Source organism: Cloeon dipterum, chromosome 4 (genome assembly GCF_949628265.1).
Source record: "Cloeon dipterum chromosome 4, ieCloDipt1.1, whole genome shotgun sequence".
Classification (NCBI taxonomy): domain Eukaryota; kingdom Metazoa; phylum Arthropoda; class Insecta; order Ephemeroptera; family Baetidae; genus Cloeon; species Cloeon dipterum.
In genome coordinates, this window is record NC_088789.1 from 12,899,503 (window position 1) to 12,922,539 (window position 23,037).

General features: G+C 39.6%; 1 protein-coding gene across 5 annotated transcripts in view; it reads right to left on the minus strand.

Moving 5' to 3' along the window:
* Window positions 1-416: 416 nt before the first annotated feature.
* The window catches only part of LOC135942014 (EEIG family member 2), a 40,426-nt gene continuing 17,805 nt past the window's right edge, over window positions 417-23,037 (minus strand). For 2 of the 5 annotated variants that reach the window (XM_065487889.1, XM_065487888.1), the window contains exons 3-10: window positions 5,536-5,656; window positions 5,049-5,239; window positions 4,868-4,995; window positions 4,239-4,485; window positions 3,619-3,894; window positions 3,179-3,301; window positions 2,523-2,749; window positions 417-2,455 (exon numbers count right to left, since the gene is read on the minus strand). In XM_065487889.1, the coding sequence (XP_065343961.1) occupies window positions 2,340-2,455; window positions 2,523-2,749; window positions 3,179-3,301; window positions 3,619-3,894; window positions 4,239-4,485; window positions 4,868-4,995; window positions 5,049-5,239; window positions 5,536-5,656 (1,429 nt within the window). In that variant the 3' untranslated portion in view covers window positions 417-2,339. The remainder of the gene's footprint in view (window positions 2,456-2,522; window positions 2,750-3,178; window positions 3,302-3,618; window positions 3,895-4,238; window positions 4,486-4,867; window positions 4,996-5,048; window positions 5,240-5,535; window positions 5,657-23,037) is intronic. The other 3 variants (XM_065487891.1, XM_065487890.1, XM_065487892.1) reach the window with 3 other exon arrangements.

Here is a 23,037-nt window from a genome sequence, read left to right on the forward strand (position 1 = left end):
CTTAGCTTACAAAAGCGCGAACTGGCACTGCACAGCACAATATAATATTATGTAACTTGTATCTATCTTGCTATAACAGGTTACGGAATTTCTTTATGTTTTGTAGGAATTTAAAAAATCAGAAAAAATTATATATTTATCTTTGCTAACTTTTTAACTTGCTTCATTTAGCTATGTAATATTAAATTAAATTTATCGAGAATAATTCCAATTGGATAAATATTATCAACATAATATAGCGCGGTCAATGGCTGAAATTAATAATGGCCAAGCAAGGCTTTCTACCAGCTACTCATTGTTAGTGATAATATAATGCAAATTTGGATCACTATATGTATTTGAAGATATTCTTGCCTGCTTCTCATAAAATTTTGAATTAAATTCAGAGAGGGTTTTGACTAAAAATAAAATGCATATTTTGCATTTTCAATTATTTTATTGCATTCTGCTTGGCTGTTTAACCATGATGATTCGCACATTATTGTAAGGCTTTGCATTTTTTCGATTTTGGCAATAATTGTTCCATTTTAGTATTCTACAACAATTACCAAAAATAATATTTTTATATCGTCAATTTTCATTCACATTGACATTACTCTTCTCCAGCATTTTCAATGAAAGGCATTTTTTCAATTTGACCTCATCAGCAATTGAACACTGCTCTCTTTCCTGCGGTAAACTTATGATTTAAAGAGTTCGTAATTTCATGATCCACGTTAAGTCCAAATACAAAGTCTAAATTAAATTTGCTAACCCAACAAATACTTTCAGTTTATAATCACTTTAATGCCAGCATTTCTTATACAATTTGCTACATATTATCCACATTGCAAAAATGCACTATTTATCTGCTTATAAATATTACAGACGCTATAAGTTACTGTACAGCTATACAAAACAAAAATAAAATCAATTATTCACATATACATTGCATAGTGAATGGTACAGAGAAATACATCAGATTGATAGCAACTTAAGAAGTGATTTAGCGCAATGCGTGCACAAGTTTCCCAGGGCACGACATAAAAAACATCATTCTAAAATTTCAATTTGGGACCATCTTGCGTTTTTAACAGCAGTTATTATAATTTACACAATTATCACACAGGTAAAAATCAAGGAAAACACCTTTTTTATGTCAGAACAGCTAGTACTTTCTGAGTTCAAAAGTGAACATTCTGAGTAGAGATGACAAAACGGAAGACAACAAATGGTACAAATAGTATAATATGCAAGTTGTATATTTAAATTCACAATACATAAACCGCAGTGATTCAAATATTCAAACCCCTCTGTTGCATTGAAACACGAGACATGATTACAAAGAGCCAGTTATAGTGATATTATTCCTCTCTTGAAAATTTATTCAAAACATCTACACGAAACGCGAAATCCATTTACGATTTGAGATTAATACATACGAATCTATCCAAGGCCAAGAATGCTGGTTGGGTTCAAGTCTCCTTTTAGTGTCAACTCTTTTCAATTCTTGTTGAGATTTTCCAGAATGGGCAAAGATATATTATTAGTCGCGAAAATTCCTCCAAAGCTTGAAAATGAACAAATGATAAAATTTGTGCTTTCATTTATTCCAAAAGATTTCAGAAACCGAATTTCATGATCTAGAAAACATGTTCACGAGTTGAACCTGAACTCTGATGTAGTCATTCTCATTTTAAATATTAGCTTTGACTCATGATCTGTTCAATTTTAAGAGTTATTATTGTAATTTCTTTGAACTACTTGTTGCCATTTTCGTTTCAACTGGTTGATTGATTATCATTGGATGTCCGACAGAGGGACCAACAGACTTCTGACAAACCCTAGCGAGTTTGCAAACATTTCACTTTGAAAATGTCACTACAGCCCAACATTGTGAATGAAACACAACCATCACTGAGATAGTTGGTTTATTGTTCGTGGTGGCATTCCTTAATCCGCTAACTACAAATATGAGTTGAATTGGCTTCTCAGGTTTGGAAAGGAATTTCCAATACATTTTCAAAAAGCTCTTCAAAATGAAATAGCAACAGCTCCTAATTAGTTTAAAAACAAAAACTCTCGGGACTGATCAGCAACAAGAAGTGCTCTCGAGAGTTCAAGTTTTTTTCTCTGCCTTTGGTACAGTGGATGAACTGGGGGGGGGGGGGGGGGATTAAACTTTAACTGTGATAATACCGTCTAGTAAAAGCACATATCAGCCACTTTCGGGTCTGAATTCACAATTACTAGTGGTTGTTCAAGGGTAATCCTTGACATTGAAACGCGAGTCGGTGATGGCTTCTGATGAGCATTCTGGGTGGCGAGTCTCTTTGGAACAGGTGTGAGAATCACTGTAACTAGCTCTTGTCCATCACAACTTGCTGGAAGGCTCCAGACGACGCTTGCCGTTTGACATCATGGCTGCCAAAAGCTGTTGTGCCGTCTTTGGCGATAAAAAGTTGAAGACCAGAAGCTGAAAGAGAATAAGCGTTTAAAATATAATTATGTATGGCTTCATGCACCAAAATTTCTACACATACTTTCAGCGCTTTCGTCCTGCTCCAGGTTGGTAGTTTGTAAAAGTTCGGCGATGAGCTCATTTGGATTTACCCTGGTGACCTCCACCCTTGACTCCTTGCCAGTGGTGATGACTGAGCTTTGGCTGCTCTCCTCGGGCAGCCCCTTCTTTCTCCTCTCTCCTGCGAGCTTGGCACGCTCCAACGAACCGCCGCCACTCTCACTAAGTCCTGATCCAGAGCTTGGATTCCTGCAAAAGCGTCAAACTTGTAAAAACGCAGTTTGAAAACTGAAAGCAACATTCATGCTCTCGAAAATAATTAATGCGGGGCATGCTGTACTTGGTTTGAAAATAAGCAAACAAAATTATTCAGTTGGAGACAAAATGAGGTTCAGTCTATCTCCATAAATAAAATAATGTCAGAATATGCATGCATTCCTCTAAGTATGAGAATGTTGCTTGCTCAAAATCTAATCTGTAAAAAAGAGTTCAATACAATATTGTCAATCAAAACACAAACACGCAACCCTAAAGTGATCATTAGGCTAGCAGCTGAACAGATTACAACAACAACACGTGTGAATGAGGCATGGTGCAACTGGACAAACACGATAGGCAATCCACTAATGAATTGATCAATTAATCAATGGCCACATTTAGGGTAACGAATGAACTAACGGTGTGCTCCGTCTTCTTTGCAGCAGCTCTGTAGGCGAGTCGCAGTCTTCAACCAGGTCATCGTCAGAGCATTTTGCAGCTCGCAGAGCGCCCTCGTGGTGCTTTCTGTGTTGGGCTAGCAAACTGCGAGCGGGTAAAAAGGGAAACGTATGATTTTACTTGCATGTGCAAAACCAACAGTATTCAATGTTATGCTGCAGCAGCGGTGGGTTTATCAAACCCAGGGATTCAATACGAGGGAAACAAAACAATGGGAGCTTGTTACGCTCACAATAGTTGTTTAATATACTACTGCGAATTGGTTAACAATTTATAAATGTACCGACACGAAAAAAACGATGCAATATCAACACTGAAAGCAACCAAATCCCACAAATCAAGGCGAGCAACAACGTTGGAATATAAGCAGCAGCGCGGTCGCAAATCCAGGGCGCTCTTACTTCTTAATGGCATGCAGGGGACAGTGGCACTCAGCAGGCCCGTTGTTGTTAATCCTGGTGCAGTGTGTGGACAGCGAGTAGTAGCGGGTACGCGACTCCAGGTTCTTGTTGGCCCTGGGCGCGATCAGCGAAGTCACCGCCCTCGGCTCAATGCACATCAAGGGTGGGGGCAGGGGCGACCCGTAGTTGGGAGACGCCGGCCACGGCTCTTCATGCAACGGGACAAGGGACAGTTGGATAGATTTGGGTGAGTGGGGAGTGGAAATGCGGCGACTCCTACGAACACAGCATGCGCGTCAGCCAAGGGCTTGCTTTCTTGGTATAATTTGTTCATAATCGCATGTCTTAAACAACTATCAGAATCCAGCAATTTTACGCAGATTCATAAAACAAAACGCGTTTGGCCATTTACAGACATAGTTGTGTGTAGTGTCTGGCTAAACAAAAATTTTAAAAAGACACCTAGTGGATGCTCTAGTGAGTGCAGATTAAAATAAAATAATGCAAACATGCCTCTTGGAAAACCTGTCCTACTAATTACAAGAAGTCCGATATCGAAGAAAACGTGGAAAAACATTCAAATAAAAGTTTATGACAAGACAAAACCAAGTGTCTCTCACCGTGTGTGTCCAGAGTCGCCCGAGCTGCTCTGCCGGCTGTGTTGGGACTGACTTAGTGAACTGTAGCCGGACGCTTTGGACATTTGACTGGTGTTACTGTTGTTGCGGGAGTGGCCTGGCTCATGCGCCAGGCTGTCCACCGTGATGTGATTTGTTGGTATCGCTGGGGCATCAAAGTCTGGGGGCGGCATTGGGGGCGGCATCAGGTCGGCTGCCAACGATGGGTGCTCCATGGCAGGAACCAATTCTGTGAGAGATATAGATTTAACAAATCCATTATAACTAAATACATAGAGTAAAAACAATGTTGATTCACTTCGCCTGAAAATTCTTATCAAGCTGTTGGATGGTAATCCCATTAAGCTGAGTATTGAATTACATCTCGTTTAGCGCAAATTTAAGGGATTACACGCCAATGTGCCAGGACCAGTGGCTTTATTAGCCCTTGAACATTATAACAGGATTAAAGAGAAAGCTGCAAGGCCCACTGGTAGCTTACTCAAAAACAAAGCCTATCACTCTCAACTGGGTTTGCTCAAATTAGCAAGTGCTTTAAATTAGATGAATTAACGAGTGTGAATAACATTGGAGTTTCCCTTTAAATTGGTCGCAATTAGGGAAATGCTCACCAGAGCCAAACAGGGGAGGTCTTTTCTTGGGTAAGCTGCCGAAACCAGAACTGCCACTCGCAATGGATCCACCACTGAGATCAGCGTTCTCCTCCTGATTATTTGTAGCAATCACAGGAGGTGTCGGACTGCAAAAAAAGTTGTGGTCACAGTCGCAAAGAGAAACCACAAGTAAACTTACACTTTGAACAGGATATCACCAGCCAGCATGTCCATCCTGATTGTAACCTTCAGCATTGAGTTGTCCTGGCGGTGTTTCGTGTCGTAACCTTCAAGAAGGTAGCGACGTGTCATTTCGCCAGCGCCAGCAAACTCGGCCAGGTTTAGGTCTATGAAGCCTAACTTTTGGAATGTACGGCCACCTTTAACCTCCTGAAAAATTAGAAAATAGCTAAGTTAGCAATCCACCAAGCAAAAATGATTTTAAAGTCGTTTTCGGAATCCATTAGAATGAAGAATATAATAAAAATTGTTAGTCGCCAAATTCAGAAAAAAATTATAAATAGTATTTTAGCTTACATGGGCAGGTTTTACGCTTTATGCGGAGCACTCGACGCAAAAATAAATACATGCGTGAAGTACTAATGTGAGCATCAAATTCAATTGAGATTAATTTTATCACCATTGTAGATGAATAAATGAGTGCTCATTTAAGTTAAATATATTACCTTGCGGACAGATATCCTCAATAGACAGGGGTCGAGTATGCCTGTCGAGATGTTGGCCGACATTTTGCAAACGAATCTGAAATTGGCTCCCCATCGGACAGCGTGTTCCGTCACCTCCTCTCTGAAACAGCAAACCACGAAAGTTTATTTAGGGAACTATCAAAAGAGATTCATAAATCATGCATAAAAATCTGGCGAAGTTAAACGTATGTGCCAATAAAATCAGTCATTCGAAGCGAAGAGTCAATTAAGTAACATGGTCAGTTTTTTGTTACAAGATTTCACGCTCGACCAACTACTCATAAATATATGTTATATGTCATAAAATACATTGCTTAATCCCATAGTTACACGGGTAATAAGACAAGTGCCTCTCGAGCGAGTTTACTTTTTCGCAGTTACATATTCATACTACTAGGTCCACCTTCGCGCCGAATTCACTTTCACATGTGACGCTCACAAGAAGCTGCGAGAAAATAAATAGAAAGTCACCACGCTTTTTTGCATTACAATTCAATTGCAGCTGGATCGTCTTTTGCCGCTTAAAAAGAACCTTGGCCTCGGCACGTCGACCAACATCTCTATATACGAAATCCAATATCTAGATTGCAATTTAAAATCCCGACGTTTGGACGGTCGTTAATAACATTTTTCTGCGGTCAATGCAGCACTCTCTAACTCTGGGCGCACGATTTCGATGCAGCGTGTGCAAGGCCTGTCCAATTAATTGATATTACGTGGCCCGACAGAAATAAGTTCTGACTTCACGGATCTTCTTTCCCTTTACAATGACGATGCTTGCTCACGCTGCTGCAGTGGAAGCAAAGTGCGAACTCAAAAAGTGTTTTAATTTTCACAAATAGCGCCGGATATTGAGGTTAGCGCAAAGGGGAAGGACTAAACCCCTTCGTGTGCGGGCTGCTTTTATGTTGTGAACAAAAGCAAATAATTCCCACTGCTTGACAAGCACGTTTGTGAAGTCGCAAACGACGCAAGCCATATGTAATAACAATATCCTAAATGCGAATTTGCACATTACGTATTTGCGAGGTGGGAAAAGCCAATACCACTTAGGCATCTTATAAGTGACGAGTAAAATGGCTTTTTGTAGAGCACTTAAGACTTTCCATGGATTGCACTATTATTTCCTCCTCGCCGTAAGTCTATGTTTGTCACGACAACCCAAGTGTCAAAACTGAAGCACAGCTTCGCGTGCTGCGTTCGAAAATAACCGCGAACAGGAAGAAGCCGTCTCGTCGTTTTGTGTTCCGAATTCAAAAATAGACCAAGTCGGTTTGACAGGTTACACGCGCGGCTCGCGTCCTCACTTGAGTGTTAATCAAAGTTCACACAGGAGAGATTTGCGCGTCATAGTCAGTCTTCCTGCTCAACAGAATGGGCCTCTTCAGGGAAATATTTTAGGCAGGCGTCAAGGAAGCGTCACCCAGCTTTGTAATTACGTTGGTGGGCGAATGGAGAACTAAAAATAATCTCCGCGCATAAGCATGGATGACTGCTCTGCTCATTCCGCTTTATTTTTCTCTGGAGAGGAAAAATGAGGAAATGAAAGTGGACGGCGTGTGCAGTGCCAGGCTCTTCTTACCTCACAAACGCCACTCGAATCAGAAAGCGAATAAGCTCGATATCTTTTGTGCAGCTTTTGGTGAGCATCGGGTTATCCGGTAGTGATGTGCAAATTGAAATGGCAACGTCGCAGAGGGAGGGGCTTAGGCCAGCTGGGCATTGGATGTTAGATGAGGAGTTGCCACGCTCGGTACTTTACTTTAGACACGGGATCAACCGCACGGCTAGTACGAAGGTGGACCTGACAGATTCAGGCGCTCAGGATGTTTCAGGTCGTCAACATTAAGTTATTGTATTATGATAAATAAAGGAATAAAATTCAAATTGAATAAGAAACATTATTTTGCTATTTGAAACTAACAAAATATAGTACTGAATTGAAATAAATTGTTACGCCGTCAGGTACTCGGGGCACAAGGTTAAATAAAACATTTCTTTTTAAAACAAGTTCATCCGCAGGAAATGCCAAACAAATAAATTCACGCTGTTTAGTCACTAAGTAAAATTCCATTCTGACACTGGAATCTATTTAATTTGCCAATTTCCGGTACTCAGGGTCACAGTTTGAATACACGGAAAAAAGGTTGCACGATTTTTGAGTCGCGATTGTGCCATAAAATAATTAATTGGACCAACTGAAGAAAGAAAATCGATTTCCGATGCGGGAATTTAAATAATTCGCTTTTTCAGGTACTCAGGGTCGCAATTAAAAATCACGGGAACCAGTTTACACGACTTTCTCGACGGGAACGTGTCGCAGATAATTAATTGGACCAACTGAAGAAAGAAAATCGATTTCCGACGCGGGAATTTAAATAATTCGCTTTTTCAGGTACTCAGGGTCGCAATTAAAAATCACGGGAACCAGTTTACACGACTTTCTCGACGGGAACGTGTCGCAGATAATTAATTGGACCAACTGAAGAAAGCAAATCGATTTCCGACGCGGGAATTTAAATAATTCGCTTTTTCAGGTACTCAGGGTTGCAATTAAAAATCACGGGAACCAGTTTACACGGCTTTCTCGACGGGAACGTGTCGCAGATAATTAATTGGACCAACTGAAGAAAGAAAATCGATTTCCGATGCGGGAATTTAAATAATTCGCTTTTTCAGGTACTCAGGGTCGCAATTAAAAATCACGGGAACCAGTTTACACGACTTTCTCGACGGGAACGTGTCGCAGATAATTAATTGGACCAACTGAAGAAAGAAAATCGATTTCCGACGCGGGAATTTAAATAATTCGCTTTTTCAGGTACTCAGGGTCGCAATTAAAAATCACGGGAACCAGTTTACACGACTTTCTCGACGGGAACGTGTCGCAGATAATTAATTGGACCAACTGAAGAAAGAAAATCGGTTTCCGACGCGGGAATTTAAATAATTCGCTTTTTCAGGTACTCAGGGTCGCAATTAAAAATCACGGGAACCAGTTTACACGACTTTCTCGACGGGAACGTGTCGCAGATAATTAATTGGACCAACTGAAGAAAGAAAATCGATTTCCGACGCGGGAATTTAAATAATTCGCTTTTTCAGGTACTCAGGGTCGCAATTAAAAATCAAGGGAACCAGTTTACACGACTTTCTCGACGGGAACGTGTCGCAGATAATTAATTGGACCAACTGAAGAAAGAAAATCGATTTCCGACGCGGGAATTTAAATAATTCGCTTTTTCAGGTACTCAGGGTCGCAATTAAAAATCACGGGAACCAGTTTACACGACTTTCTCGACGGGAACGTGTCGCAGATAATTAATTGGACCAACTGAAGAAAGAAAATCGATTTCCGACGCGGGAATTTAAATAATTCGCGTTTTCAGGTACTCAGGGTCGCAATTAAAAATCACGGGAACCAGTTTACACGACTTTCTCGACGGGAACGTGTCGCAGATAATTAATTGGACCAACTGAAGAAAGAAAATCGATTTCCGATGCGGGAATTTAAATAATTCGCGTTTTCAGGTACTCAGGGTCGCAATTAAAAATCACGGGAACCAGTTTACACGACTTTCTCGACGGGAACGTGTCGCAGATAATTAATTGGACCAACTGAAGAAAGAAAATCGATTTCCGACGCGGGAATTTAAATAATTCGCTTTTTCAGGTACTCAGGGTCGCAATTAAAAATCAAGGGAACCAGTTTACACGACTTTCTCGACGGGAACGTGTCGCAGATAATTAATTGGACCAACTGAAGAAAGAAAATCGATTTCCGACGCGGGAATTTAAATAATTCGCTTTTTCAGGTACTCAGGGTCGCAATTAAAAATCACGGGAACCAGTTTACACGACTTTCTCGACGGGAACGTGTCGCAGATAATTAATTGGACCAACTGAAGAAAGAAAATCGATTTCCGACGCGGGAATTTAAATAATTCGCTTTTTCAGGTACTCAGGGTCGCAATTAAAAATCACGGGAACCAGTTTACACGACTTTCTCGACGGGAACGTGTCGCAGATAATTAATTGGACCAACTGAAGAAAGAAAATCGGTTTCCGACGCGGGAATTTAAATAATTCGCTTTTTCAGGTACTCAGGGTCGCAATTAAAAATCACGGGAACCAGTTTACACGACTTTCTCGACGGGAACGTGTCGCAGATAATTAATTGGACCAACTGAAGAAAGAAAATCGATTTCCGATGCGGGAATTTAAATAATTCGCGTTTTCAGGTACTCAGGGTCGCAATTAAAAATCACGGGAACCAGTTTACACGACTTTCTCGACGGGAACGTGTCGCAGATAATTAATTGGACCAACTGAAGAAAGAAAATCGATTTCCGACGCGGGAATTTAAATAATTCGCGTTTTCAGGTACTCAGGGTCGCAATTAAAAATCACGGGAACCAGTTTACACGACTTTCTCGACGGGAACGTGTCGCAGATAATTAATTGGACCAACTGAAGAAAGAAAATCGATTTCCGATGCGGGAATTTAAATAATTCGCGTTTTCAGGTACTCAGGGTCGCAATTAAAAATCACGGGAACCAGTTTGGGGTGTCACGGTCTAGTCTGTGATGGATAAAATAAAGTTTGGGCACTAAAGTTACTTTAAGTTAAACAGTGCTCGCTTGTCGTTGGAGGAAAAATAAAGAGAGTCCAATTTTATTTTCGTCAGTTGGTCCAATTAATTATCTGCGACACGTTCCCGTCGAGAAAGTCGTGTAAACTGGTTCCCGTGATTTTTAATTGCGACCCTGAGTACCTGAAAAAGCGAATTATTTAAATTCCCGCATCGGAAATCGATTTTCTTTCTTCAGTTGGTCCAATTAATTATCTGCGACACGTTCCCGTCGAGAAAGTCGTGTAAACTGGTTCCCGTGATTTTTAATTGCGACCCTGAGTACCTGAAAAAGCGAATTATTTAAATTCCCGCATCGGAAATCGATTTTCTTTCTTCAGTTGGTCCAATTAATTATCTGCGACACGTTCCCGTCGAGAAAGCCGTGTAAACTGGTTCCCGTGATTTTTAATTGCGTCCCTGAGTACCTGAAAAAGCGAATTATCAAATATCTGGCGTTCCAATTAAAACACTTTGGTGTGGGGGGACGAAAAGATTGCAACACTGGGCTCAAGATTATTTGCGGCCACTCGGGCCACTCAGGCACAATGTAATCCGCTTGGCGGTGTTATTGGGGCCTGGGACCCAGTGAGCTCATAGCTCACGGGAAGTGCTGTGCAGATGTTCTAAACAAATATGTTTATATTTCAAACTGAGAAAGATTATTATGAACCTTACATGTGTTTTATTCATCCCATGTTGATTGAAAATTGCGATTCAATTTCAGCTGTGGTCCAGGTCAACCACTTTCCCCTTGCAGTGATAATGCAGAGAAATTTGGCTTCTATCTCAAGTGCTTGCAGGGCCCTCTGCACTGTGGGAAAAAAATTTCACCCACATTGAACACGTGGTTTGCTAACTCGCGGCTGACCGTTCATCAGGTATGTTCATTTATTTTCGTTTTATTGTAATACGTGTAGCCATAAAATTTTTGTTCTTCGTGTTGGGTAAGTTTAAAATTAGAAAACATTTTTGAAAGGCATAATCATAATCAACAATATGCACCATAAACTAAAAGTTATAACTCTCGACATTATCAAATTAAAGCAGATAAAGTATGGGAACAACAATTATTTAATTTAATTTAGCATCAGACAGAAAATATTTTTGAACACATAGAAGTTAAGAAATCCGTGTTAACCAGTTTCGTTCAATTTTTATTAAAACCCTGAGATTCCTGAAATCGTTAAAAAAATCAAATTAATTAGATTGCAGCATCCCAAATCGATTTCATATTGAACGTTTGCAAAGAAAATAGTTTTGAACACATAGAAGTTAAGAAATCCGTGTTAACCGGTTTCGTTCAATTTTTATTAAAACCCTGAAATAACCTGAAATCGTTAAATAAATCAAATTAATTAGATTGCAGCATCCAAAATCGATTTCATATGGATGGTTTGCAAAGAAAATAGTTTTGAACACATAGAAGTTAAGAAATCCGTGTTAACCGGTTTCGTTCAATTTTTATTAAAACCCTGAGATTCCTGAAATCGTTAAAAAAATCAAATTAATTAGATTGCAGCATCCAAAATCGATTTCATATTGATGGTTTGCAAAGAAAATAGTTTTGAACACATAGAAGTTAAGAAATCCGTGTTAACCGGTTTCGTTCAATTTTTATTAAAACCCTGAGATTCCTGAAATCGTTAAAAAAATCAAATTAATTAGATTGCAGCATCCAAAATCGATTTCATATTGATGGTTTGCAAAGAAAATAGTTTTGAACACATAGAAGTTAAGAAATCCGTGTTAACCAGTTTCGTTCAATTTTTATTAAAACCCTGAGATTCCTGAAATCGTTAAAAAAATCAAATTAATTAGATTGCAGCACCCAAAATCGATTTCATATTGATGGTTTGCAAAGAAAATAGTTTTGAACACATAGAAGTTAAGAAATCCGTGTTAACCAGTTTCGTTCAATTTTTATTAAAACCCTGAGATTCCTGAAATCGTTAAAAAAATCAAATTAATTAGATTGCAGCATCCAAAATCGATTTCATATTGATGGTTTGCAAAGAAAATAGTTTTGAACACATAGAAGTTAAGAAATCCGTGTTAACCGGTTTCGTTCAATTTTTATTAAAACCCTGAGATTCCTGAAATCGTTAAAAAAATCAAATTAATTAGATTGCAGCATCCAAAATCGATTTCATATTGATGGTTTGCAAAGAAAATAGTTTTGAACACATAGAAGTTAAGAAATCCGTGTTAACCAGTTTCGTTCAATTTTTATTAAAACCCTGAGATTCCTGAAATCGTTAAAAAAATCAAATTAATTAGATTGCAGCATCCAAAATCGATTTCATATTGATGGTTTGCAAAGAAAATAGTTTTGAACACATAGAAGTTAAGAAATCCGTGTTAACCAGTTTCGTTCAATTTTTATTAAAACCCTGAGATTCCTGAAATCGTTAAAAAAATCAAATTAATTAGATTGCAGCATCCCAAATCGATTTCATATTGAACGTTTGCAAAGAAAATAGTTTTGAACACATAGAAGTTAAGAAATCCGTGTTAACCGGTTTCGTTCAATTTTTATTAAAACCCTGAAATAACCTGAAATCGTTAAATAAATCAAATTAATTAGATTGCAGCATCCAAAATCGATTTCATATGGATGGTTTGCAAAGAAAATAGTTTTGAACACATAGAAGTTAAGAAATCCGTGTTAACCGGTTTCGTTCAATTTTTATTAAAACCCTGAGATTCCTGAAATCGTTAAAAAAATCAAATTAATTAGATTGCAGCATCCCAAATCGATTTCATATTGAACGTTTGCAAAGAAAATAGTTTTGAACACATAGAAGTTAAGAAATCCGTGTTAACCGGTTTCGTTCAATTTTTATTAAAACCCTGAGATTCCTGAAATCGTTAAAAAAATCAAATTAATTAGATTGCAGCATCCCAAATCGATTTCATATTGAACGTTTGCAAAGAAAATAGTTTTGAACACATAGAAGTTAAGAAATCCGTGTTAACCGGTTTCGTTCAATTTTTATTAAAACCCTGAGATTCCTGAAATCGTTAAAAAATTAGAATGCAGCATCGGAGAGATATTTTTTTGTCAGTTGGTCCAATTAATTATTTAATGGCACAATCGCGACTCATAAGTCGTGCAACCTTTTTTCCGTGTATTCAAACTGTGACCCTGAGTACCGGAAATTGGCAAATTAAATAGATTCCAGTGTCAGAATGGAATTTTACTTAGTGACTAAACAGCGTGAATTTATTTGTTTGGCATTTCCTGCGGATGAACTTGTTTTAAAAAGAAATGTTTTATTTAACCTTGTGCCCCGAGTACCTGACGGCGTAACAATTTATTTCAATTCAGTACTATATTTTGTTAGTTTTAAATAGCAAAATAATGTTTCTTATTCAATTTGAATTTTATTCCTTTATTTATCATCATACAATAACTTAATGTTGACGACCTGAAACATCCTGAGCGCCTGAATCTGTCAGGTCCACCTTCGTACTAGCCGTGCGGTTGATCCCGTGTCTAAAGTAAAGTACCGAGCGTGGCAACTCCTCATCTAACATCCATTGCCCAGCTGGCCTAAGCCCCTCCCTCTGCGACGTTGCCATTTCAATTTGCACATCACTACCGGATAACCCGAAGCTCACCCAGCTTTTTGTAGCTTTCATGTGTAACTTAATCTTGGATAATCATAAAGCGGGGAGATGCTGGTTTTAAATCAGTGGGTGTCTGCGAAAAGAGAAATGACTCACTAGTAATGATATGCGAATCGAGCCCCTTTGAACATTTTTGAGATGTTGAATAAAGAAAAATAACTAAAAAATGGTTTGCCGTCAATTCACAAAAATTAACTGCAAATATGTAATTCAACATTGAAATTTTCAAGAGCTCCTTGTGTTCAATGACAAACAAGACATGTGTTTTCATTCCATATCCAGAAAAGAAAAGCACTTTCTCGTTGTCAAGCTGTTTTTCATAAATTTAGAAAATCCAAAGCCTTACTAAGCAGATGATTTGAGTCGAGAGTGAAATGCTTCTGTAAATAAACAGAACTAACCACGAACAACTATTCACAGTGGCTACAGTCGATCAAAATAAAGACACGCCCATCCAAACTTCGACCCACAGGTGCCCTCGGGAGGGAGTTTGGACTTCCGCGGGCTTTTAATAATTCACCCCTGGCACGATGCACGCGAGCTGATACAGTGTGCAGCTTTTAACCCCGCGCGCCTGGCTCCGGTCATTTTTCACTGGCACGCACGCCCTTTTGAAAATCAGCTTCCTTTGTACGGGCGCTGTAAATTGAAAATAATGACTGGTGCAGTGCTAACGGGAGAGAGAAAATTGCGCGCAGCAGATTCGCATTTGTGCTTGTTTGGTTCCCATCCAAAAGGTTAATTATTCCATTAAATCGAGTACAGGGCTGGATTGGCATCTTTTATTTACCCTGCAGCAAAAATTGTTGCTGAGGCCGAAAAAGTTGAATTGCATTGTGTTTGAACATGCTTCGGGCTAAATTGGATTTAAAATATTCAAAAGCTACAATGATTCAATGAACACAAGTTTTTGAATTTACGACTTTGAATATTTAAACTTGCACTTCATTCCTGTGACTTTTCGCAAGGGTCATTAAAGGGATTTTCTGCGCACTTTTCCATCCCCTGCAGTGATAAAACTTGCTAATAAATTGTTCTACACGTGCAAGTTTTGCAAAGCACACTTGCCGCAAAACTGATGATGATAAAAGTACGCGCCACATTTTATTAATGGGACAACCGAAAAAAGTGGACACCTTTGCAAAGCACAGATCGAGGACATTTTCACCGCTCTCGACCACCTAATTCATCCTTTTTGCTGCAAACCTTTTCCTTTGTCAGCCAGCATTCACTCCTTTTGGCAACGGTAGCTGCCGCCGGAATTCCTTTTCGAGCGCTTGAAAGAAGACGTAATTCGTTCCGCACACAATGGGATTAAATAGGAGAATTGCAAGGAAAACTAGATATTCCTCAACAGCAACGCCCGTTTTTTTAGCAGGTGGATTTCAACCACCGCCCAAAGGGTGGGCGTTCTTGTGGGTTTTCTCCCTGGGAAAATAACAGGGCGAGCGAACGATCCCACGCGAAAATCAATGAATAGAAGGCGAGTTTCTTTTTATCATTACTACTTAACAGATAATTTTAGGGCAGGACCGCATAATTGAAGTCAGACAAACAAAGGCAACATTCTTTGCAGAATTAAGACATGCAAACTTGCTAAATTTTTTAAAGATAAGCTGGATGCATACTTTGGTGTTTTTTCGGACTTGATGATCAAACACAAAAAACAAGTTATCTACGTTCTTCAGCATAACGGTTTACGATATTCTTGGAGTTGTCCTTCATTTGCGTAAATATTCGGTACAACTTCTGTCTTATCTCCTGCGTCATCCAAACGTTTGAGTTTGTTATAATTAACATTATATTGAATCCATTCTCACCGAGCTTCCACAAACGAAATCGATTTTTAGTGCACGTTGATCTAAAAAGCTTTAGGAATTTTTCTTATTCAAGAAGCGACCCTAAATTGATTAGCCAAAGATTAAGCTGCTACGTAGTTTAAACGTAAGATCTGACGTGTTAGCCGCAAGTGTTGTCATAAACAAGCCACTCTGAGTGAGGCATACATGTGAAAATTGTCTGTGAATATGCGAGTGCAATTTGCCCACCACTCATAGCGTGCACCGAAAAGGTCAAAGGCGAAGGTGGTGATGACGCCATGGAAGTCGACCGCCGATTCACCAACTGCTTGCTCAGACGGCTCAGACCAATGTGCCCTTTTCACACTTGAGCGCGACAAATGTTTCATTTCACACAGCCAGTTTGCCCACATCTTGTAATCGAATTGGAAAGTAAATCTCGGCCAAAGCAATCCTAATTTTGTTTGTCTCCCATAAATTGTTTGCTGTACAACCTTTAGCCAATAATCATGCTGCTTTCTTTATATTATATACGCTCGCAATTATCCTACGTGAATAATTTTTATTTGCATGTTTACTAACTGCATTTCCTTGAGCGTGGGATTCGATCTCGAACTCTGCAAAAAGTAAGGGAAGTCCTGCGAGTGTGTTCACCCACGATCGCCAACAACCTTCAGTAATTACTCGAGTATGGCGCAGAGGTCGATGCGAGGAATCTCGCCTTGCAGGTATATAAAAACGCTGCTCTCGCATGTGTGTGCTTTCATACTTCTTTCCAAGCAGACTGGATTGAACAAAACCACCAAAGCCTGCACATTATAGTTAGCCACTTCTTTCGTGCAAGTTATTGAATATGGTGAGCGAATTTAAAACGCCAACCTCAGTCCCAGGAAGCAAAATCCACATCGGTGAACTAACCTTGCGGACAAGTTGCTAAGGAATAGGTCGGCAGTTTCAATTTTGTTAGCTTTAGTATATAATATAAAAGAGCATAGGGTTTTATCGAATTTGCTGTTAGCAGCAAATTCACGATAAAGGAAGGTTGCGGGATCTAAATCGATCAAGTTCAATCATTCCTTTGGCTTCTATACGTCCTCTTGTACTAAAACTTTTGTCCAAGAAGTAGTTTTCCTTGCGCTAAGGCAATAACACATGAAGTCTACGAATTAAAAGTTAACAGCCTAAATGACTGACGTATTTTTTCCTTAGAGAATGATTTTAATTTGTATTTCTGCAGAACACGATCTAAAAATGGTTCGCTTCATCGCAAACTGCGTGGTTAACTTAAATTCCTTCTGTTTGCACACCATTATTTGTTCTAGCGCCGTGAAGGTTGAATGGTTCTCGTTTTCTCTTTTTTATTTATTGCAAATGAAGCAACGGCAACGTAATTACAGTGTTGGATAATGCCATCCGATCACGAAATTCTTTTTGTTTTGCTTACATACCAAGTGGACTGGACTGGACTTGTCCATTAAGGCTTTTCTTTTGAGGCTGAAAGATTTTTTCGCTACATTGCTGAGCCAAAGCATTCGTGTACAATGGAAAAAGTTCAAAAGAAGACGGAGGATTCGCCAAAGTCACGAATACGTAATGAAGGACTCTCAAAAGTCAATACCAGACGGAGAGACCTTGGAGCATATTTTCAGGAAGGAAGCTAGCGGCAAAAGCTGTTACCGATTTCAATCCAAAAGCTGAGCAATTTAATAACTTCAAATGCAATTTTTGCAACACGATCGACTAACCAGGACAGGACACTTTTTGCGACAGACAACCTCGCTCCGGTGAAGAGGTGAAGAAAGAAGACCGCTTGACCGTGCGACGCGTTATAATGAGTGTCTGCCTATATTAGCACCAGGGCCGACCCATCGTGACACAATTTTTCCAATTCTAAAAACGTCACTGGACGTGATCGCGCGGCAACGTAACACCTATCCCGCATTCATCCAGCAGCTAGCCAAATCACCCAGCGAGCAGACGGCTGGGCACTTTTCCAGCTCATTTCGCCAAGTCGACGGTTGGGTGTTAAATCAGCTGACATTCTTTCATGGAGAGGAATTTTGATTTGAATTGAAAGCCATGTTTGAGCAGGAAGTTTAGTTGTTTTCCATGTTATTTAAAATCGATTAAAAATTTAACTTTTTTAAGCGGTTTAAGCGACAGTTTTGTGCTGCATAAACTGGCATAATATAAACACGCACTGATTTGGCAGAGTTAAGAAACAATTCACTACACTGCATGTTTGTTTTGAATTATAATGTTTGTTGACAAATAAAATTAATAGTTCAACATACACTACATAAAGAGAAAATCTATAGTTTGAATTTTGCAATAATCTCGGCGACTAAAATGCAACATTGATTTTACATCAAGTGAAACCGCTCCCACACCGATCAGTGTAGCACGTTGCACACGTTTGGACCGTGGTACACGTCGAGTTGGATCAATAAAGTGGCCGTCACCCCTTTATGCAGTTGCCGGGCTGACAAATCCAGCTCGCGTATCATCCCTCCCACGCAAACAAGGCATTGGTGATAGATTCAAACAGGATCGTCTTCCTTTTCTCATATATAGCTGATGTTTATCTCTGGTGCGCATTTTTGCACTGCCTGCTGGCGATTGGTGTCTGCTGAATGGGATTGAAGCCGGCAAGTTATTTCTGTTTGACACGAGAGAAGCCAACGCCTTTCACCGACGTTTGATTTCATTCTATTACAATCATGCGATGGATATTAGATGACTCGTTTTTCAGGTCCGAATTTACCTACAAGTTACCTACAAACCTAATGTTTTAAAAATTTTGTTTGAATAAACGTTGTAATAAAATGGTCTTATTTTTTCCTTAAAACTTTCACAGTTAAAAATAAATTCTCGCGGGTTCGATTTCAGTAAAATTAATATTTTTCATTACTAGATCGAATCCGCAGGAATGTTGATGTTGCAATGGAAGTAGGTGGAGGTGGATCCCAATTGGCCAGGCACACAAGAGCTTATCTCGTCACCAGGTTGCTGGACGGACCGAGTTATTCTTTTGTTTAAAAGCGCAATAGCGTCAGCTCTCTTGCAAAAATTATTCTGCGCTGGGAAACAAACAGTGATGTTGTCGCAGCTCACAAATTGTCGGGAAAAGCCGTGAATGTGTGTATGTACCGCAAGAGCTTCCGTTTTCCAGTTTTGTGCGTAGTATACAGCTGATGTTTTTTCTCATCAATGCGCACTTTATCCTTGTCCCATGAAAAAAGCGTGCGGTTGTCCATTTTAAAGCCCTCTAGAAGGATATCCTTACCTTTCATTCACACCGTTTGCAGCAAAGGTTGCGAAAGTGTATTTCTCTTAAAAATTTCAAAGAAAAAAAGTTACGTTTAACTCAATTCTCTCTCTCTCTCTCTCTCTCTCTCTCTCTCTCTCTCTCTCTCTCTCTCTCTCTCTCTCTCTCTCTCTCTCTCTCTCTCTCTCTCTCTCTCTCTCTCTCTCTCTCTCTCTCTCTCTCATAGATATTTTTCAGTGCAGCCATTAAAATACAAATTTCCGAGCAATAGTGAAATTTAAGTAATGGTTTCTTTGGTATTATTTATAGAAATCTCATTTATGAGTGGTTGAATTTTTTCATTAAATGCTTGTGGGAGCTATACCAACCAAAATATTTGCTACACCAAACTCACGCCCTCAAGCTAACGCGTTGTCCAATTAAGTTGGCCTGACGGCCACCAGAAACGATTTTCGCGTATTCGCCATGTTCATCGTATGCGACTTTTTGTTTTGGCTTCGTTGCCAAAACAAGTGGCTCTTCGCATTATTTGATTACAGAACAAGTAGCAGCCGATTTGTGACCAGTCTGCTTCTGACGTCACGCCAAATCAGCCGACAATAATATGCGGACTCACGTGCAAGCCTGTGTGCACGTTCTATCAGCCCCCAAGCAGGGGGTGACCGCGAACGCGAACACTCATCGCCGCAAGAATTAATATTGACCCACCGGACGCTCGCGGGGCTTCACTCACCCTTTTGTTTTGCACGAGTAATTGTCCCAATTGTTCTAGCACACACTGTGCCCAGGAGAGAAATTAGAGTTACTGCGGCCGGAACTGTTGCTGCTGTAAAAACAAACAAGCAACACATAATCCACAGCTTTGCTTTCTACGTGCGTGGTGGTTAGTTAACAGTCGTTTGGATAATTTTCTTCTCTGAAATAAATAAAGTAGAACGATGTGTATCTTACAATAACTCATGCACGCCTTATTTTTTGGATTTGATAACAGTCCAGAACTTGGTATGATGAAAAAAGGAAAAATCAACCATTTGATATTTTCGGATCCTTAGATATTAATATATCGCGTGTCTTTTGCTGCGTCTGCAACTTATGACAACAGTATAGCCGCCACGCATTGGAGTAAATTCACTAGTTAATATTATCTAATACGTATTTTATTAATTATTAAATAACAGATATTGCGAAATCGATATGACTGACTTCTATTTTGTGGCAACAAACGCCCTTGAAGAATGATGAAATGCAGCAGGCGCGCTTGAATGTTTTGTTTGGCAAACTTGGCTTGCTCGAGAAAGTCCAACAACTGAATTGTTTACTATCAACCCAGATTCGCCGAACACCAACAATAAATATTTTAAATATCAGCCTCCACCACGCATAAGGTGCTAGTGTACAGTGCGTCACGTTTCAAAATTGCAAGACAAAGATAATAAAATTAAGAGTTTGGCTACCAATATCATAGCAGACATCAATCAATCTGGTGTAACACAAGTCTGACAGGAAATCAAGCTCATTAATTCTGGTGGGCTCCAAAATTAGTGGTGCAGGCGGCGAGCGCTGAAATCAGCAGCGACAGACACTGGAGGCCCAACCGACATCACCGTGATCTTTTATTCATGTATGCACGGGCAGCATTACGTCGTTCTATGGCAGATGAAAGCAAGCGGGGGACGAAAAAGCACCAAGCGAGAGCTCTCTTGGAAAACCACAATCTGTGTCTGTCTGGAAGCAAAAAACTCTTCAAACGAAATGAAATCACCTGAACACACGCCGGATTTAAAGTGAATGAGTTACCGTGGTAGTGTTCATCCTTTGCCATAGATAAATCCAATATTATCTAGAGGGAGGTTGATTTGCATTTTGAATTTTTAAAATATTTTATTACAACTTTTAAAGAAATCCACTACGTTTAGAAGCTCAATGGTATTACCAAGCTAAGACAATATTATTTTTGTTCAATTATATCGCAACAATTGTCTTGGAATTTAAGTCACGGGAACCAAAAACATAACTGACTATTATTTCTATACAATTCTGAAAATATATCAGGCCGATATAATGAAAGTAATGGACAATTTGACAACTGGACATGGAGAAAGAGGGAAATTCACTGTGCAGAAATTTAGCCTCCTTTCAAATCTCCACTCTATTGTTCTTTCAACTCGATAACTACAATTACATAAAAATCACCACGAAATTCGTAATTTGCTTCACTTTCACTGCATTCAATTTCGCCGTCCAGTGAATGCACTTTTACAGTCACTTTTGTTTTGTAAGCGGTTTCGGCGGTGAAGACGTGCATAGCGACGAAATAGTGATAGTGCGATGCACGGTGCTAAATTTGGTATTCAGCACCACGCGCGATCTAGAGCAATTGAATAAGTATGAGGCCCAGCGAGGAAATGACCAGCGTGAAGATCGCTAGATTACGCACGCAGAGAGCCGTTGCTGGAATAAAGAAAGCCACTCTGCGGCACGACAGCCGAGCGGCATATCATACTATATTTCTAGTCGTTACGTTATCTCGCGCGTCCAGCTTGTGCAAGCTAGTAGAGTTTTTAGCAATATAGATCCTCAAATTGGACTGCCATGTATTTTATAAAAATTATCTTAACGAAAAAAATTTAACGCACACGTAAAATTTTTTGTGAGAACATTTTAACCGGAAAAAACCTGTCTTTGAATATTAATTCTCCTTCTGCAAAGAAACTTCCGTAAGGATTTCAAACATCTAGCACCTAATTAAATAAGCTGATTTAGCAAATAAGTAAAATGACTCCTCTCTAGCGTAGGTTTCTTCAATTTTATAGTTAGAAACTAGAAAGAGGGGATCGTCTCGTCTGCCTCCCGCATGAATGGGCCCAATTACGTGAAATTCATTTCAAATAGCTCCCAGCGTTGTTCCCAAGAATCACTCTCAGCACTGTGCCTATTCTTTCATTTTGCGTCGCTATGGCGTAGCAAAAAGTGGCTCTACTCTACATCTACGCGCAGGGATTCTCTTTCTCATGACGACGTGCCCGTCGTCAAGAGGACAGCGGCAAACACAATCGCAGGAGCGAGGCGCGATAGAATGCTTCCCGGGCATAAATCTCGACCATCCATGCGAACCTCTCGTTCTGCAACATGTGCGAGAACAAAAACTCAGCTCCGACGTTTGTGAAACACCCGTCCACACGATGCTTGGCTTGCGTAATGAATTTATCTCCGCGTGTTCGCGGGTATCAACTCAAGCAGGCGAATTCCTTGCCATCAGCTTCCCATGTTCGGTAGATTGGTGAACAATCGGACTCAAGAGTCCTTGAAATCAATATCTCGAGTGGCGTAAGGATATTTTTAACTTTGTGTTGGCTTTGAGTGAGTATCGGCAAAATTTAGACATGTTTTGGGCGCAATTTTTGAATTTATATTTATACGCACTTAACTTCGCGATCTATGGAAAAGTGATAAGGTGTTGATTTTATGACAGTTAAAAATTAATTATAATTATGAAGCTGTGTCTTGCTAGATATTTCCGGAATTAATTTAGCTATCTCTACATTATTAAGTATTGCTGCAATTTCTGACTAGAAACGGCTCAATTACGACTGCTGCATGCTGTTTGCGCAGATTTGTGTCATAACCATTTGGCGCAGATGCTACCGGCAGTGTGCCTCTACAGTAAAGTTCCCTTTGCTGCAGCAACTCAGCGACCGGCGTCTTCCGTGGCTATTGTAGCACAGGTGCAGCGAGTGCATGCACCGTGAAGTGCCGGCTAGAAGAAATTAAATCTATAGGAAGTATAATACAATCAACAGTATACATTTATCTATATAGAGCTATCGCACTGAATTCACGAGCAACATTTTGCATGAAAGTAAATTAACATTAAGCAGGGTGTACAGTACACTAGTACAGTACAGTAAAAATAAACTAAAATAATTTTTATATGGTGTTACGAAACTCTAACATCCCGGATTTATGGGATGTGATTTCTTGCCGTTCATGTGACCATTAAAATGATGCGCCTCAGACTTCCTCCCGTTTACAAAGAAACGAAATAATCTGACACCATTGTTTAACTTTCAAGGACTGATATTTTTTAAATAGCTGAGTAGATTCCTTTCGGCGAATTTTTGATGCTCTCTGCCAAGAGTATTATCATAGA